The sequence below is a fragment of the Hyperolius riggenbachi genome, chromosome 1 (assembly GCF_040937935.1).
Source record: "Hyperolius riggenbachi isolate aHypRig1 chromosome 1, aHypRig1.pri, whole genome shotgun sequence".
NCBI lineage: Eukaryota > Metazoa > Chordata > Amphibia > Anura > Hyperoliidae > Hyperolius > Hyperolius riggenbachi.
The window spans coordinates 442,626,327-442,643,769 of NC_090646.1; the positions used below are offsets into that span (position 1 = coordinate 442,626,327).

General features: G+C 45.6%; 1 protein-coding gene across 1 annotated transcript in view; it reads left to right on the forward strand.

The window, feature by feature from the left end:
• CABIN1 (calcineurin binding protein 1) overlaps nt 1-17,443 on the forward strand; it is a 306,607-nt gene that overhangs the window by 246,464 nt on the left and 42,700 nt on the right. The window contains 1 exon segment of the mRNA XM_068238192.1: nt 15,433-15,529. Within this exon segment, the coding sequence (XP_068094293.1) occupies nt 15,433-15,529 (97 nt within the window).

Genomic DNA, 17,443 nt, shown 5'->3' on the forward strand with positions numbered 1-17,443 from the left:
CGCGCCCGGCGCTGCTACTGTGACGAGGCAGGAAAGAGCGTCCTGTTACTATGGGAACCGCTCTTTCCTGGCTCGCCGCTCGTCACAGTAGCAGCGCCGGGCGCGCTGCTGTGGATGTTTACACGCACGGAGAGGGGAATAGAAGATGCGGAAAGGTAATAGCAGCGCCGGCGGCGGCCGTGGGGGGACCGGGGGACCGGCGGACCAGCTATACTGAGCACTATACTAGCTAAACTGGGGCACATTACTAGCTAGACTGAGCACTATACTAGCTAAACTGGGGCACATTACTAGCTATACTGAGCACTATACTAGCTAAACTGGGGCACATTACTAGCTAGACTGAGCACTATACTAGCTAAACTGAGCACTATACTAGCTAGACTGAGCACTATACTAGTTATACTGGGCACTATACTAGCTATACTGGGGCACTTTACTAGCTATACTGAGCACTATAATAGCTATACTGGGCACTATACTAGCTATACTGGTGCACTACCTACCTATACTGGGCACTTTACTAGCTATACTGGGACACACTAGGGGAATAAGGCGGCCAGCATTTCCTACCCCCGGCTTATATGGGGGTCAATCATTTTTCCCTGGTTTTTCAGGTAAAAGTTGGGGGGTCGGCTTATATGCGTTTCGGCTTATATGCGAGTATATACGGTATCACTCGATTTTGTCTTTGATGGGTATTACAACCGATATCGCATCCTTAAATTAATCGAAAGCTCTGCAATGTTGATTTTTGGTCAGTTGTAAAATAATTGATCATAATATTGATTGTGTTTTCTATTGTAATTGTAATATTGATCTGAAAAAAAACAACTAGTTGACTAGTGTATGCACATTAGATGAAACGGCTGATAATGACCATCTCTGCTGAGAATCCAGCGTGTGTATAGCAGCCCCTGAACCCCCTTGGCGGTACGGGCAGTGATCAGCCTAGCAGATGGAATGGGCTGAGTGCTGCTTGGGAGCATTGTTCTCCCCTCGAGGCCCAATCCCTGCCGGCCGACATGCCTCATACCGGTGTACCAGGCTTTAGAATTAACCTGTGTCAATTTAATACATTTACTCTAATTATTTACATGAATACATTTTTTCTGTTTTCATTTATGTTCTGGTGTGACAATAGTCCAACCATCATTTTTACAAGCGGTGGCATAGTTATTAGCACTCTCAACTTGCAGAGCTGGGTCCTCGGTTCAAATCCCATCCAGGCCGTTATCCGCATGGAGTATGTATGTTTTCCCCATGTCTGTGTGGGTTTCCTCAGGGCACACCAGTTAATTCCCACGTCTCCAAAACATACAGACAAGTTAATTGGCTCCCCCCTAAAATTGGCCCTAGACAACGATACATACGCTACACAATACATAAATAGACATATGACTATGGTGGGTATTAGACTGTGAGCCCCTCTGAGAGACAATATGCTTTTGTACAGCACTGCGGAAGATGTAGGCGCTATCTAAATACTATAATAGTAATAATTTTTATGGCTGCTTTATTTTATGATTTAAATAAGTAGTCAATCAAAGCTCACAATCAGGGCCGGCGCTACCATAGAGGCAAAGGAGGCACTTGCCCCAGGGCCCCAGAGCCTGTAGGGGCCCCCAGTGGCTATAAGAGGAAAAAAAAATTCAAAAAGACGTTATCGTTTTTGAGAAAATTGATTTAAAAGTTTCAAAGGAAAAAAAAATACACATTTAAAAACCCGCCGACTTTAACGGTTAATAGCAAATCCACCTTAAATGCTAGAAACCCTAAATTTGCAGGGTATGTTAAAGAGACTCTGAAGCGAGAATAAATCTCGCTTCAGAGCTCATAAATAGCAGGGGCACGTGTGCCCCTGCTAAAACGCCGCTATCCCGCGGCTAAACGGGGGTCCCTTCACCCCCAACCCACCCCCCGCAAAAGTGTGTCGTAAAAAGGTCGCAGAATTTTCCTTCCTGGAGGCAGGGCTGACGGCTGCAGCCCTGCCTCCAGTCGCGTCTGTCAGCGGCGCATCGCCGCCTCTCCCCCGCCCCTCTCAGTGAAGGAAGACTGAGAGGGGCGGGGGAGAGGCGGAGATACGCGCTGACAGACGCGCGTGGGGCAGGGCTGCGGCGGTTAGCCCTGCCCCAACCAGGAAGCGCTCCCCGGGTGTATCGAGGGGGATTTGGGGGTGAAGGGACCCCCGTTAAGCCGCGCTATAGCGGCGTCTTAGCAGGGGCACACGTGCCCCTGCTATTTATGAGGTCTGAAGCGAGATTTATTCTCGCTTCAGACTCTCTTTAAGGAGATCAATGGGAATAAGGGGAAAAAACAATTTTTCAAAAAGACCTTATAGTTTTTGAGAAAATCGATTTTAAAGTTTCGAGGGAAAAAAGTATACTTTTAAATGCTGTAAATGTCACTTTTAGTAGCAAACCTAACGGTAGTGTAATTTTACATGTATCAAAAGAAAGAGCAATAAATTTCCTGACGGGGTTTCCAGGGGGTCCATACGCAGCCGCAGCGCTTTGGCCAGGGATCGCTATACAGCCGCAATATGGCTGTATGAGCATCCCTGGCATTTTATCCTATTTTCCCAAATTTTTTGTTATGTGGGGTCCCCCCTCCTGAAACTTTTTAACCCCTTTGTCCCCCATGCAGGCTGTATAGCCAGAATGTGGAGCTCCGACCGATTGGGGCTTCACACCCTGACTAGACCAGGTGCAAAAAAGGTCCTTTAACCACTTCCCGACCGCCCACTACACAGGGGCGGCGGGGAAGTGGAGCCCTGTAGGACGGCCTCACCCACAGAGGCGGCAGTCCATTTAAGGGCATGGGCGGAGCGATCGCGTCATCCGTGACGCGATCCTCCGCCCGGGATCGAAGCACGGGCATTTTGTCTCCGCTCGCCGGCCACTTAGCAGAGCCGGCGAGCGGAGGAATCCGCAGGATCAGCCAATCCCTGAGTATAAGGCACTTTGTTAGGTAAACAAAGTGCCTTATACGTGCTTCCTCCTCGCCTCGTGGTCTCATTGTTCCAGAGACCACCAGCGAGGAGGAAGCACTTGTAAGTTTCACTGCACGCAGCTTGATTTTGCCCACAGCCTCCCTGATCACCCACCCCAGGCCTCATACCCCCCCTGATCACCCCAGCAGACCCCTGCCCAGCACCCTTGCACCCCTGCAAAACCCCCACCCCCCCCACCTGCCACTAACTAGCGACGCTGCCCCTTAGTTTAGGTCCCTAACTGCCTCCTAGTCACCCCTGATCCCCCCTCCCTACCTTTAGATCACCCCCACACCCCATCCCAGACTACCCCCCTGTATACTGTATACATTTGTATACAGCTACATTACCCTCTGATCCCCCTCTGATCCCCCTCTGATCACCTGTCTATCACCTGTCCATCAGCCCTCAGCACCCCCACCCATCAGAGCAGACCCTAACTGCCCCGCGGGGGTAACCGATCACCTGCCCAGGCCCTCGATTGCCCTCGTACCCCCCTTCTGATTACATCCCCTGCTGTTTGTTTACATCTGTCCTCCCCAGCAATCACTAACTGATCTTTGATCAGTAACCCCCTGTGTCTGCCTCTCATCAGATCAGGACTCAGTCTGCCCCGTGCAGGCTCCTGATCAACCCCCCATCCCCTCAAATCGCCCTCAGACCCCCCCCCTAATCACCGTCCAAGTGCATTGTATTTGACTGTGCTGCGCTTGTATTCGATTGTGCTGCGCTTGTATTCAATTGTGGTGTAATTGTATTTGATTGTCCCGTGATCGGCTTCGATTGCCCCGTGATTGTTTGATTGCCTGAGACCCCACTTCCCGCCACACCCAACCCCACCCTCCCCCCCACCACACCCAACCCCACCCCACCCCCCCCCCCCCCCCACCACCACCTCCAACCACCACCTTCCGAGTGCATCAGATTTGCTTGTGCTGTGATTGGAGTCGATTGTGCTGTAATTGTATTTGATTGTCCTGTGATCGACTTCGATTGCCCCGTGATTGTTTGATTGCCTGAGACCCCACTTCCCGCCACACCCAATCCCACCCTCCCCCATCACCTTCCGAGTGCATCAGATTTGATTGGGCTGTGATTGGAGTCGATTGTGCTGTAATTGTATTTGATTGTCCCGTGATCGACTTCGATTGCCCCGTGATTGTTTGATTGCCTGAGACCCCACTTCCCGCCACACCCAATCCCACCCTCCCCCATCACCTTCCGAGTGCATCAGATTTGATTGGGCTGTGATTGGAGTCGATTGTGCTGTAATTGTATTTGATTGTCCCGTGATCGGCTTCGATTGCCCCGTGATTGTTTGATTGCCTGAGACCCCACTTCCCGCCACACCCAACCCCACCCTCCCCCCCACCACACCCAACCCCACCCCCCCACCACCTCCAACCACCACCTTCCGAGTGCATCAGATTTGCTTGTGCTGTGATTGGAGTCGATTGTGCTGTAATTGTATTTGATTGTCCCGTGATCGGCTTCGATTGCCCCGTGATTGTTTGATTGCCTGAGACCCCACTTCCCGCCACACCCAATCCCACCCTCCCCCCATCACCTTCCGAGTGCATCAGATCTGCTTGTGCTGTGATTGGAGTCGATTGTGCTGTAATTGGATTTGATTGTCCCGTGATTGTTTGATTGCCTCTGAGACCCCACTTCCCACCAACCCCAATACCTCTCAAATACTCCCTTTTTGCTAGGTAGGTGCTCTTTTTTTCTGGGTAGTCTCGGAGGAAAACCCCATAAATTTAGCAATCCAAAATGGCAAGAAGGGGGCTTTCCGATGACGAGGTATACAGGTACATGGACCAGTCGGATGAGTTCTTTTGGGAAGAATCATCCGTCGAATCTTCCGGGTCCGATTTTGAACCTGTAGAAAGCAGTGGTTCCCTGACCGATAGTGATGACGAGGCTATGGTCCCGGCTAGAGCCAGGCGTACCAGACCCCAAGTCGTTAGACCGCAGGTGGCGCAGGATCCGCCTCAAGGGCAGCAGGGTGGTGCTAGCGCTGTTGATAGTTTTCTTGGTGAGGCAGGCACCAGCAGCGCAGCATCTCCTGGACTTAGTGCCAGTGCTTCCGTAGACCCTGACGAAGTGGTGAGCGTCAGCATGGAAGTTGAAACTGGTACGGTGGCAAGTGCAGTAGTACCCCCGTCGCAGCCACCAACAAGAAGACGGGCCCGTAGTACCCATAGACTCCCAGAGGTGCTGGCACAACCAGATTGGCAATCCCCTGATTCCGCCGCACCCGTAGTGCCCCCTTTCACCGCCCAGTCTGGAGTCCAGGTGGCGACAGCTCATCTAGGAACGGCCCTAGACTTTTTGCAGCTGTTCATCACCCAGGTTCTCTTGGACTTAATTGTGGTTGAGACCAACCGTAAAGCCACACAATTCATCACCGAGCACCCGGAGAGCATGTATGCCCAGCCTTTCGGGTGGAAACCAGTCCAAGTTTCCGACATTAAAATCTTTTTGGCCCTTATCCTTCACTTGGGACTAATGAAACAGAATGTACTGCGGTCGTATTGGTCTACGAACCCAGTAAATCATGTTCCCTTGTACCCTGCTGCCATGTCCAGGACACGATTTGAGTCCATCCTGCGCTTCCTGCACTTCAACGACGACAAAACCTGTCATGAAAAGGGCCACCCTGCTTATGACCGGCTCCACAAAATTCGGCCCCTCATAGACCACCTGTCATCAACATTTGCAGATGCTTATATCCCTGAACAGAACATCTGCGTAGACGAGTCCCTCTTACGCTTTACCGGGCGCCTTGGCATCAAACAGTACATCCCAAGCAAGCGCGCCCGGTATGGGGTGAAACTGTATAAGCTCTGTGAAAGGGCCACAGGCTATACATGTCGTTTTAGGGTCTATGAGGGAAAAGACTCAAAATTGGAGCCGGTCGGATGCCCTGACTACCTGGGGAGCAGTGGAAAGGTTGTGTGGGACTTGGTGTCACCCTTGTTCCAGAAGGGGTACCATCTTTTTGTGGACAATTATTACACAAGTGTGGCCCTCTTTCAGCACTTAAAGTTAGAAGGAATCCGATGCTGTGGCACTGCGCGGCCTAGTCGCCAGGGCTTCCCCCAACGGCTCGTTACCACCAGACTTTTACGGGGGCAGAGGGTCGCCTTGCGTACTGAAGACCTGCTCGCGGTGAAATGGAGGGACAAGAGGGACGTTTACTTTCTGTCCACCATTCACACAGACACGACAGTCCAAATTCAACGGGCAACTGCGGTCATTGAAAAGCCCCTTGTCGTCCACGAATATAATGTCAACATGGGAGGGGTGGACTTCAATGACCAGAGGTTAGCGCCCTATTTAGTTACCCGGAAAACAAGACGCTGGTATAAGAAAGTGTCTTTTTATCTGATTCAATTGGCAGTTTACAACAGCTTTGTTCTCTACAGTAAGGCTGGGAGAACTGGATCTTTCCTCCAATTTCAGGAAGAGATCATTATGGACATCCTGTATCCAGGAGGTGCCAGGCCCCCCCCCCCAGATGCAACTAGCCGACTGCATGGAAGGCATTACGCCTATCAGCTTCCGTGTGCCCCAGGTCAACGCATCCGAAGAAAACGTTGCCGTGTCTGCAGCAGGGCTGGAACAAGGAGTGACACCGTTTATTATTGTCCCCGCTGTCCTGACCAGCCTGGTCTATGCGTAGGGCCGTGTTTTGAGAGGTACCACGAGCAGGTACACTATTAGAACCTAGGGAACTCCAGACACAGGAGTAGGCACACACTCAGTGGTCTTTCGCACATTGTCGCAGGGAGAGGAGAGGTAAGCTTGAAGACCAAACGGGTAAGCATAAAAATGGGAAGAAGGATCGGTTTCCATGCTTGATATTGCTGATCTGTCCTGGGTTGGCGATATAAGACGGCATGTTTGAATTTCCCTTGAGTGTGGACACCCCCGGTTTATATGTGATTTGGGCCTATGATGATGCTTTAATGCCACACAGAGTCATCTCTATTGGCAGGCATATTGCTGTATCCTACAGGCATAATGCTGTATACTAAAGTTCTGAGGCCCAGTCACATAAGTTGGTGGCTCACCCTGAGTGCAGGGTGGCACGGGGTGTCTCTCTCCTGAGGTTATCACTGCCATTGATGTGGAGGAAGATCTGCCATTGATGTGGAGCAAGGTATGTTTGCCGTTCATTTTTCCTTTCAGCCCAGAGTGCATTACTTGTATACCCAATATAAGGAGTATAGCAGAAACTCCTAATACTGGCCATACATGTAATGATTGCAGAGACCCTAAAATGCCAGGACAGACTCCACAAATGACCCCATTTTGGAAAGAGGACACCCTAAAGTATTATGTGAGGTGCACGGTGAGTTCATAAAAGATTTTAGTTTTTGTCACAAGTTAGCAGATTTTTTTTTTTTATTTTTTTTTAACAGTGTCATTTTCCGTTAACTTGTGACAAAAAATAAAATTTTCAATGACCTCACCATTCCCCTCATGGAATACCTTGTTGTGTATTCTTTCCAAAATGGAGTCATTTGTGGGGTTTGTTAACTGTCCTGGCAAGTGGGCGGGGTGCTAAATTTTGAGCACCCCTGTAAAGCCTAAAGGTACTTATTGGACTCTGGACCCCTTAGCGCAGTTAGGGTGCAAAAAGGTGCCACACATGTGGTATCGCCGTACTCGGGAGAAGTAGTACAATGTGTTTTGGGGTGTATTTTTACACATACCCATGCTGGGTGGGAGAAATACCTCTGCAAATGACAATCTTTTGATTTTTTTACACACAATTGTCCATTTACAGAGTTATTTCTCCCACCCAGCATGGGTATGTGTAAAAATACACCCCAAAACACATTGTACTACTTCTCCCGAGTACGGCGATACCACATGTGTGGCACTTTTTTGCACCCTAACTGCGCTAAAGGGCCCAAAGTCCAATGAGTACCTTTAGGATTTCACAGGTCATTTTGCGGAATTTGATTTCCAGACTCCTCCTCACGGTTTAGGGCCCCTAAAATGCTAGGGCAGTATAGGAACCCCACAAATGACCCCATTTTAGAAAGAAGACACCCCAAGGTATTCCGTTAGGAGTATGGTGAGTTCATAGAAGATTTTATTTTTTGTCACAAGTTAGCGGAAAATGACACTTTGTGAAAAAAACAATACAAATCAATTTTCCGCTAACTTTTGACAAAAAATAAAATCTTCTATGAACTCACCATACTCCTAACGGAATACCTTGGGGTGTCTTCTTTCTAAAATGGGGTCATTTGTGGGGTTCCTATACTGCCCTGGCATTTTAGGGGCCCTAAACCGTGAGGAGTAGTCTGGAAATCAAATTCCGCAAAATGACCTGTGAAAGCCTAAAGGTGCTCATTGGACTTTGGGCCCTTTAGCGCAGTTAGGGTGCAAAAAAGTGCCACACATGTGGTATTGCCGTACTCGGGAGAAGTAGTACAATGTGTTTTGGGGTGTATTTTTACACATACCCATGCTGGGTGGGAGAAATACCTCTGCAAATGACAATCTTTTGATTTTTTTACACACAATTGTCCATTTACAGAGTTATTTCTCCCACCCAGCATGGGTATGTGTAAAAATACACCCCAAAACACATTGTACTACTTCTCCCGAGTACGGCGATACCACATGTGTGGCACTTTTTTGCACCCTAACTGCGCTAAAGGGCCCAAAGTCCAATGAGTACCTTTAGGATTTCACAGGTCATTTTGCGGAATTTGATTTCCAGACTCCTCCTCACGGTTTAGGGCCCCTAAAATGCCAGGGCAGTATAGGAACCCCACAAATGACCCCATTTTAGAAAGAAGACACCCCAAGGTATTCCGTTAGGAGTATGGTGAGTTCATAGAAGATTTTATTTTTTGTCAAAAGTTAGCGGAAAATTGATTTGTATTGTTTTTTTCACAAAGTGTCATTTTCCGCTAACTTGTGACAAAAAATAAAATCTTCTATGAACTCACCATACTCCTAACGGAATACCTTGGGGTGTCTTCTTTCTAAAATGGGGTCATTTGTGGGGTTCCTATACTGCCCTGGCATTTTAGGGGCCCTAAACCGTGAGGAGTAGTCTGGAAATCAAATTCCGCAAAATGACCTGTGAAAGCCTAAAGGTGCTCATTGGACTTTGGGCCCTTTAGCGCAGTTAGGGTGCAAAAAAGTGCCACACATGTGGTATTGCCGTACTCGGGAGAAGTAGTACAATGTGTTTTGGGGTGTATTTTTACACATACCCATGCTGGGTGGGAGAAATACCTCTGCAAATGACAATCTTTTGATTTTTTTACACACAATTGTCCATTTACAGAGATATTTCTCCCACCCAGCATGGGTATGTGTAAAAATACACCCCAAAACACATTGTACTACTTCTCCTGAGTACGGCGATACCACATGTGTGGCACTTTTTTGCACCCTAACTGCGCTAAAGGGCCCAAAGTCCAATGAGCACCTTTAGGCTTTCACAGGTCATTTTGCGGAATTTGATTTCCAGACTACTCCTCACGGTTTAGGGCCCCTAAAATGCCAGGGCAGTATAGGAACCCCACAAATGACCCCATTTTAGAAAGAAGACACCCCAAGGTATTCCGTTAGGAGTATGGTGAGTTCATAGAAGATTTTATTTTTTGTCACAAGTTAGCGGAAAATGACACTTTGTGAAAAAAACAATACAAATCAATTTTCCGCTAACTTTTGACAAAAAATAAAATCTTCTATGAACTCACCATACTCCTAACGGAATACCTTGGGGTGTCTTCTTTCTAAAATGGGGTCATTTGTGGGGTTCCTATACTGCCCTGGCATTTTAGGGGCCCTAAACCGTGAGGAGTAGTCTGGAAATCAAATTCCGCAAAATGACCTGTGAAATCCTAAAGGTACTCATTGGACTTTGGGCCCTTTAGCGCAGTTAGGGTGCAAAAAAGTGCCACACATGTGGTATCGCCGTACTCAGGAGAAGTAGTACAATGTGTTTTGGGGTGTATTTTTACACATACCCATGCTGGGTGGGAGAAATAACTCTGTAAATGGACAATTGTGTGTAAAAAAAAATTAACAAATTGTCATTTACAGAGATATTTCTCCCACCCAGCATGGGTATGTGTAAAAATACACCCCAAAACACATTATACTACTTCTCCTGAGTACGGCAATACCACATATGTGGCACTTTTTTGCAGCCTAACTGCGCTAAGGGGTCCAAAGTCCAATGAGCACCTTTAGGCTTTACAGGGGTGCTTACAATTTAGCACCCCCCAAAATGTCAGGACAGTAAACACACCCCACAAATGACCCCATTTTGGAAAGTAGACCCTTCAAGGTATTCAGAGAGGGGCATGGTGAGTCCGTGGCAGATTTCATTTTTTTTTGGTGCAAGTTAGAAGAAATGGAAACTTTTTTTTTTTTTTTTTTCGTGTCACAAAGTGTCATTTTCCGCTTACTTGTGACAAAAATTAATATCTTCTATGAACTCACTATGCCTCTCAGTGAATACTTTGGGATGTCTTCTTTCCAAAATGGGGTAATTTGGGGGGTATTTATACTATCCTGGAATTCTAGCCCCTCATGAAACATGACAGGGGGTCAGAAAAGTCAGAGATGCTTGAAAATGGGAAAATTCACTTTTTGCACCATAGTTTGTAAACGCTATAACTTTTACCCCAACCAATAAATATACGCTGAATGGGTTTTTTTTAATCAAAAACATGTTTGTCCACATTTTTCGCGCTGCATGTATACAGAAATTTTACTTTATTTGAAAACTGTCAGCACAGAAAGTTAAAAAAATCATTTTTTTGCCAAAATTCATGTCTTTTTTGCTGAATATAATAAAAAGTAAAAATCGCAGGAGCAATTAAATAGCACCAAAAGAAAGCTTTATTAGTGACAAGAAAAGGAGCCAAAATTCATTTAGGTGGTAGGTTGTATGAGCGAGCAATAAACCGTGAAAGCTGCAGTGGTCTGAATGGAAAAAAAGTGGCCGGTCCTTAAGGGGTAGAAAGCCCTAGGTCCTCAAGTGGTTAATGATGATTTTTGTTCCAGGGTATCTGTTGCCCCCCCCCCCCCCCAGGTTTATTTTACCCTGGGGCCCCATTGTTGCTTAAACCGGCCCTGCTCACAATAAAGCCAGTTTCCCATTCATTGGCCTGTCATGAGTTTAAAAATACTATCACTTTCTTCTGCCTTCAGCTTGGAAGGGTTTGCTTTGTTTTAGAAACCAATCCTGCCTGTTACACTGTTGTAGTGGTAACCAAGATGTGCCTGTATGCATTTTCACATAAGCTACCCATGAAATCTGAATTCATCATCACCCACATACAAGTATGATGGTCATTCGTTCTCTCACCTCTTTTACAGTCTGCTCCACCCAATCATCCCTCTGATTAATTTGTGAGACTGGTCATCAGGGGCATAAATAGAAATCACTGGACCCCCTGCGAGACTTTGGAGGGGCCTCTCCCCCCCCTCGCTTTCTGCACAGGAAAACTGAAAACCGATGTTAATCAACTGGCTGGTGCACACTTGAATGTGTTTTCCCCATGCAGATCAAAACAGACAGCAGTGAAGCACTGCACACATTTACTCTATCAATTACATTAGTTTCTGTGATAAAACATGCATGTTTTCACACATACAGACATACATGGTGTGCAGAAAACGCATACAGACAACCGACAGACGAGTGTGCTCCCCGCCTCGGCTTATTACACTCACTCTGTCCTCCTCTGATGGAGCAGAACTGGCTCTGCAGACTCCTCCAGTATCACTACAGTGCAGAGCACTTGGGGAGGTGTAGAGAGGTTGGGGGCTGGGGGCTGTACACAAGAGCCTGCTGCACACTGAATAGGGACGGTCTGTAAATCTTTGTCTACAAAACTTTGTATGATTCCTTATCAGTGGCTGAGCAGATGCTGTCATTAGAGCAGTTATGCAGAGAGCAGAAAGCTTTTTCTCTCTGTGCCCATACCCCTCAAGCATCACTACAGTACACAGCACTTGGAGAGGAGTAGAGAGGCCCCCAGTAGAGTAGCGCTGTACATAAGACCCTGCTGAACACGGGCTAGGGACTGTTTACAAATCTTTGTCCGCAAATCTTTGTATTATTCCTTATCAGTGGCTGAGTAGATGCAGTGATTAGAACAATTGTGCATAGAGCAGAAAGTTTTTTTCTCTCTGTGACCTTAGTTGTCAGTCTCTCAGGACAGATAAAATAAACTTCTCCCTCCACGGAGCCCCCTGTGGCTTCTGGGCCCCCCTGCGGCTGCATCCCATGCAGGGTCTATTGTTATGCCCCTGCTGGCCATCACAGACTAAATAGCAAGTCTTGTTTGGCTGGGTGGGGCCTCAGTTAATTTCAGAAGGAGAAAGGCTGAGTGGCTACAATGAAGGGCAATCTCTATTTGCCTGGATTCATGAGTTCCAGGCCATTAAGAAGGTGTTGGAGAACCCATTGCTCATGTCTGTATGTATCTCGCTCCCTTTTTTGTCTTGCAAAATGCGGTGTTTTCCTAATCACCGTGCAATTGTCACTGTAACTTATTATATTCTCTACCACATCTATATTATGTACCAGTGTCTGCATTATCATGTATAGCAATGTCTGTATATAATTTACCCTTGTTGGTTTCTTATATTGTCTGGCGCCACGGAAGATGATAGCGCTATATAAATCGTCAATAATCTGCGTGTTGCATATGGCCCTTATTCAAGTCACTTTTTCTCCTACGGTTTTTTTCCCCCTTGGTGGTATTTTCACACCTTATCAATAAAATGTATTTTAAGCCACCAGTAAGCAAGAAAATGCTTAGAATAATTTTGACAGTACTTTTTGTTGTTTTGTTTTTTTTTGTTTGTTTGTTTTTTTTGTTCATTTGCAGAGTGCAGAAAAGGTATTTCAAACAGAAGATGAAAATGATCTCCTAGGAGAAAACTTGAGGAAAAAAATGAATTGAATAAGAGCCATGGCTTTATTATTTTTTTCTCTTTGGTAGTAGCTTTTCATTCTCATCTTGTTTCATGTAAATTGTGTGAATGTTTGTGCGTGTGCTAGGAGCAGTATGGATTTGCTGTGCTTTACAGTGCATGAAAACAAGCCAAAATATGTGTTGTTATTCTTAGCAGTGTATAGAGGAGACTTGCCTGTGCTTTTTTCAATAGAAGTGGAATTTCCCTGCAAAATGAGGTGTGGTTTTCAAAGAACATTACGTTTTTGAGCGATTTTTTTTTTTTTTTTTTTTTTTTTTTTTTAACACAGCGGCCATAAACCAATTTCATGCTAAAAGTTTTCCAAGCTGAATAAAATAGAATAGTGATCAGTATCAGTGGTAAATTTACATAGTCTCTAATTAAAGCACACCTGACCATAGGCAAAGCTACCTAAGTAACCACAGAGGTATGGTCATGCTGGGTCCACATACCTCTGTGCATTGTCTGTTCTTCGTCTCATTCTCCGCAGTCTCTGTTATCACTGCTTGAAAAATATGACTTTTAGCTGAAGTCATGTTATCAGACAGGAAGAGGTGGGCTTGCTGCCATGTTCCCTACTATTCTTTCCACTTCCTCACCCCATTCACTCCCCTTAGAGGAGGAAATAGGAGGGAACATCTCAGCAAGTCTGCCTTTTCTTGTCTATAAATTTGCCTTTTACCAAAAGTCTACATTTTTAAGGAGTGATTACGGGGGCCCCAGAGGGAGCAAGGAGAATAAGCATCCAGCATAAACATACCTCTGTGCTGACCTGAGGTAACTTTGCCTCAGGTCAGGTGTGCTTTAAGACACCACAGACACGTAGGATAAATGTTTCCTGAAATGGCCTTTTGTAAACCCTTCAGATGACCATTTACTCAAAATCAGTGTCAATATGTGCTGCTAGACTCTGTTGAGCAAACCATTGTGTCCCATGGAGAGGAGGAGGTGGAAGTGTCATGCTGCAGTTCACTACAGCAATCAGCTGAGGATTTACCAAATGCACATCACTGATAGGGAGACTACAAGTGCTGGAAAACACCTTCATATCTGCTGAATTGCTACTGAAGCGAAAATAAACTTATGATATCATGAATTGTATGTGTAGTACACCTAAGAAATAGAACATTAGTAGACAAGAGTCTCATATTATTTTCCAGCACAGGAAAAGTTAGAAAACTTCAGTTGTTATCTGTGCAAAATAGCTTCTCTGAGATCTCTGACCCACTGGGTCCAAAACAGTCTTGTTTTCTGAAGCGATTCTAGGCATGTTTAGAGACGTTTTCTAAATATGCCTAGCGTTTTGGGAGCGTTTTTGTGTAGCAGATTACAAATATTGTTACAGTAAAAGCTGTTACTGAACAGCTTCTGTAACAAAAACGCCTGGAAAACAGCTTTTTCCAAAACGGTTTCAGCTTGTCCTATGTTTTACATTCAGGCAGAAATGCTTCTGCAAACTGCAAAAGTGCTGCAGGACCCATGTTTGCGGTTTGCTAAAAACCTCAAACCGCTGGTGTGCACCATCCTATTGAGATACATTAGCCAAGCATTTTCACAGGCGAAAGCGGTTTGCGGATCGCTTCAAAAACCGCTCGGTGTGCACCATGCCTGAGAGACAGCATGAAATAAGGTTTTACTGCTTTTAAAATGGCAACTGTGGCAACTGCCCGCCCACCCACCTCGCTCCCTGGTCCCTCCAGCTGTCCGTTACTGCGCACATGCGCAGTAACAAAATAACAGGGACTCAGGGACAGCTGCTGGACGCAGCGACAGTAGGGGATTATTATAGAGGATTGAACGTTTTATTGATAAAACATTCGATAAATATATAACACCTTAGTGAATTCAAAATTAGATTTTACCCATGAGGTAAATTATCAAACGTTTGATAAACTGTTTGATAAAGCTTGGTGAATTGAGGCCTAGTGTTCATAGCTTTAGGGTATTCCCAGGTATAAGGCACTTATCATGTGAGATGAGCAGTCTGAGCCAAGTATATTGAAACTCTTTGGTCATACAAACACAGACATTATATGCACCATAAGATGTCAGTGTGCTGTGCATTTTGCATCAGGGATAGAAACCCTCACATTGACTGCCTCATTTACTAATGCTTAACAGCCCTCTTAAGTATATTGCCAGCCTGGAGTTCCAGCTTAATGAAGGTTGAGCAGCACTTGTCTAGACTGATGATTTGACAATCTGGAAACTCCATATCTGATATAGGAAACCAGAGCACTTAAGAATCCATTATAAAAGTGAGTATCCCCTATAAGTGGCAGCATGCATCATACCAACAATTGACTTAATAGAATTAGTGGGACTTTTCTCTCCAGTGTGACAGCGCTGGCTGCTACCTTTATTCCCACAGGTGCGCTATCTCAGTTTGCATGCTTTGTGTCCTCTCTTGTCTCCAGGAAGCACATGCCTGATAATCAGTAACCTTGTCCCCACTTTTGCAGGAAGTATTTACGGGATGTGGAGCGGCAGGTTCTGGCAGAGAAAGCTTTCATTCTCACCGTAAAAGTGTTGGAGGACACACTGGGGGACCTGACTGGGGTAAGAAAGAAACTGTGCACTTGTCATCAGGTCTTTCTGCATTCTTTTGTTCTTTCTCATCAGAGTACACTTTACTTAGTTATTCCAATGCAGTGTCATATGAGTATTGTTTATATGTAGACTTCACCATTCACCGGATAGAATAACATCTTTTTGCAATGACTGTTTTTTTAAATCCATTTTATTAAAGCTGTATCCTGTAAAGACTGACTGCAGCTCTTCATTTAAAAATCCACCAGCTAAGAAGACTGGCCTTTTCGGCGCTTACATGCCTCACAGGGTAATAGAACTGCAACCTTTAAAGCGATCCAAGCAGCTTTTTTTCTGCAGTTTGTTCTGGTTTCTAATAGCTGTAAGAGCTGCCATTTTCTTCCTCCCCTTCCCTCTGCCCTTATTTATCCAGGGTAACGTGTGAATGTAATCAAGTGTGACTTCTCTAAACTGCTTGAAGTTCAGTGTCCTATCTCCCCCCTGCTAATAAAAGCTTTTATTTGCTTATTGCTACTGCTAATTACAGCAGTCCTCATTTGCCTGCTCTTTCTGGGGACGGAAGGCCTTAGAAGTAGGGCAATGAAAGCCTATAACAAATGTTTAAATGTAAAAAGAAGAGGTAGAATGGATTTTTTTAAGTAATGTGCCACATTGTTAGCATACATTTTTAATGTGTTATTGAGATGCCCTGGGGACTAAAAATGCTGCTCAGTTCACGTTAATATTTTCAGTCTACTGTAGGCAGAAGTTGGAATATCAGACTCATGCAGCTAAAATTATAGGAAATAGTTCTAGCAACAGTGCAGGGCTCCATCATCACTTAGGCCTCTTTTCCATGGGAGGCTGAACTGCATACTTGTCGGGCAGTTCAGGCTGTCACACAACAAACACCATTCTGCTGCAATTCCATGTAGCATTTGGTAATACTGCACATGTCATGTTTGACACACAGTGTTACCTGGCGGCCAAAAAAGTTTCATGTCGCATCTGAGGACAGCACCCGTTGTGCTCAGATGCAGCTCCATGAGGGGGGCACCTGTCCTCCGTCTGTACTAAGCAATAGCAGGTGCCCAGCCGGGGAAATGGTGCAGCTGACAGGTGGTGAATTTGCCTCCTTCAGCTGCTCTTGAAAATGCTCATTTTTCATTTACTCTAGAAGCATTTCCCATTGTGTTTAAATTCATTTTTTTGCTTTTGTCCCTACAATGCCCTTAATATAGTCTTTTCCATCATGATGTTCCGTGAGTATATACTGTATATATTTTTCTATGCTATGAGTATACCACTAGATAGAATAGAATTTTGAACCACAGAAATAGTTACAGATCCTTCTGCTCCAGGAGGACAAAAACACCCTGTGATCTGGTAGTTAAAGGACCACTCCAGTAACAAAAAAGGTAAGTAGTTCAAATCTGACAGAACCGAAAGGTTTTGGACTAGACCATCTCCTCATGGGGGATTCTCATGGTTTTCTTTCATTTTCAAAAGCATTTCCTAAAAGGCATTTGCTAAGTCTGACAGAATACTGTGAAAGAGAGTACCGTATATACTCGAGTATAAGCAGATCCGAGTATAAGCCGACCCCCCAATTTTTACATTTAAAACCAGGACAAAATGATTGACCCATGTATATGCCGGGGGTAGGAAAATGGCACCCACTGAGGACCTTTGAGGGTTCTCTGATCACTAAGTGGGAATTAAGAATATTCCCCCAGGAGGAGCAATTGGGCAGTTTTAGTTGTAGGCAGCTATGAAAACGTCTGAAATGAGTAAAAACAAAAAGGCTCTGAGTCTAGTTGACCTAAGAAAGCCCTGTCCTACCAAGGACAGGTCTCACCTGGATATGGTGTATCTAACAAGAGAGCCAAGCCTGTGTAAGCATGTCACCCTTGTGGCAGCCAGGGACTGGGCTCTCTGGATGAC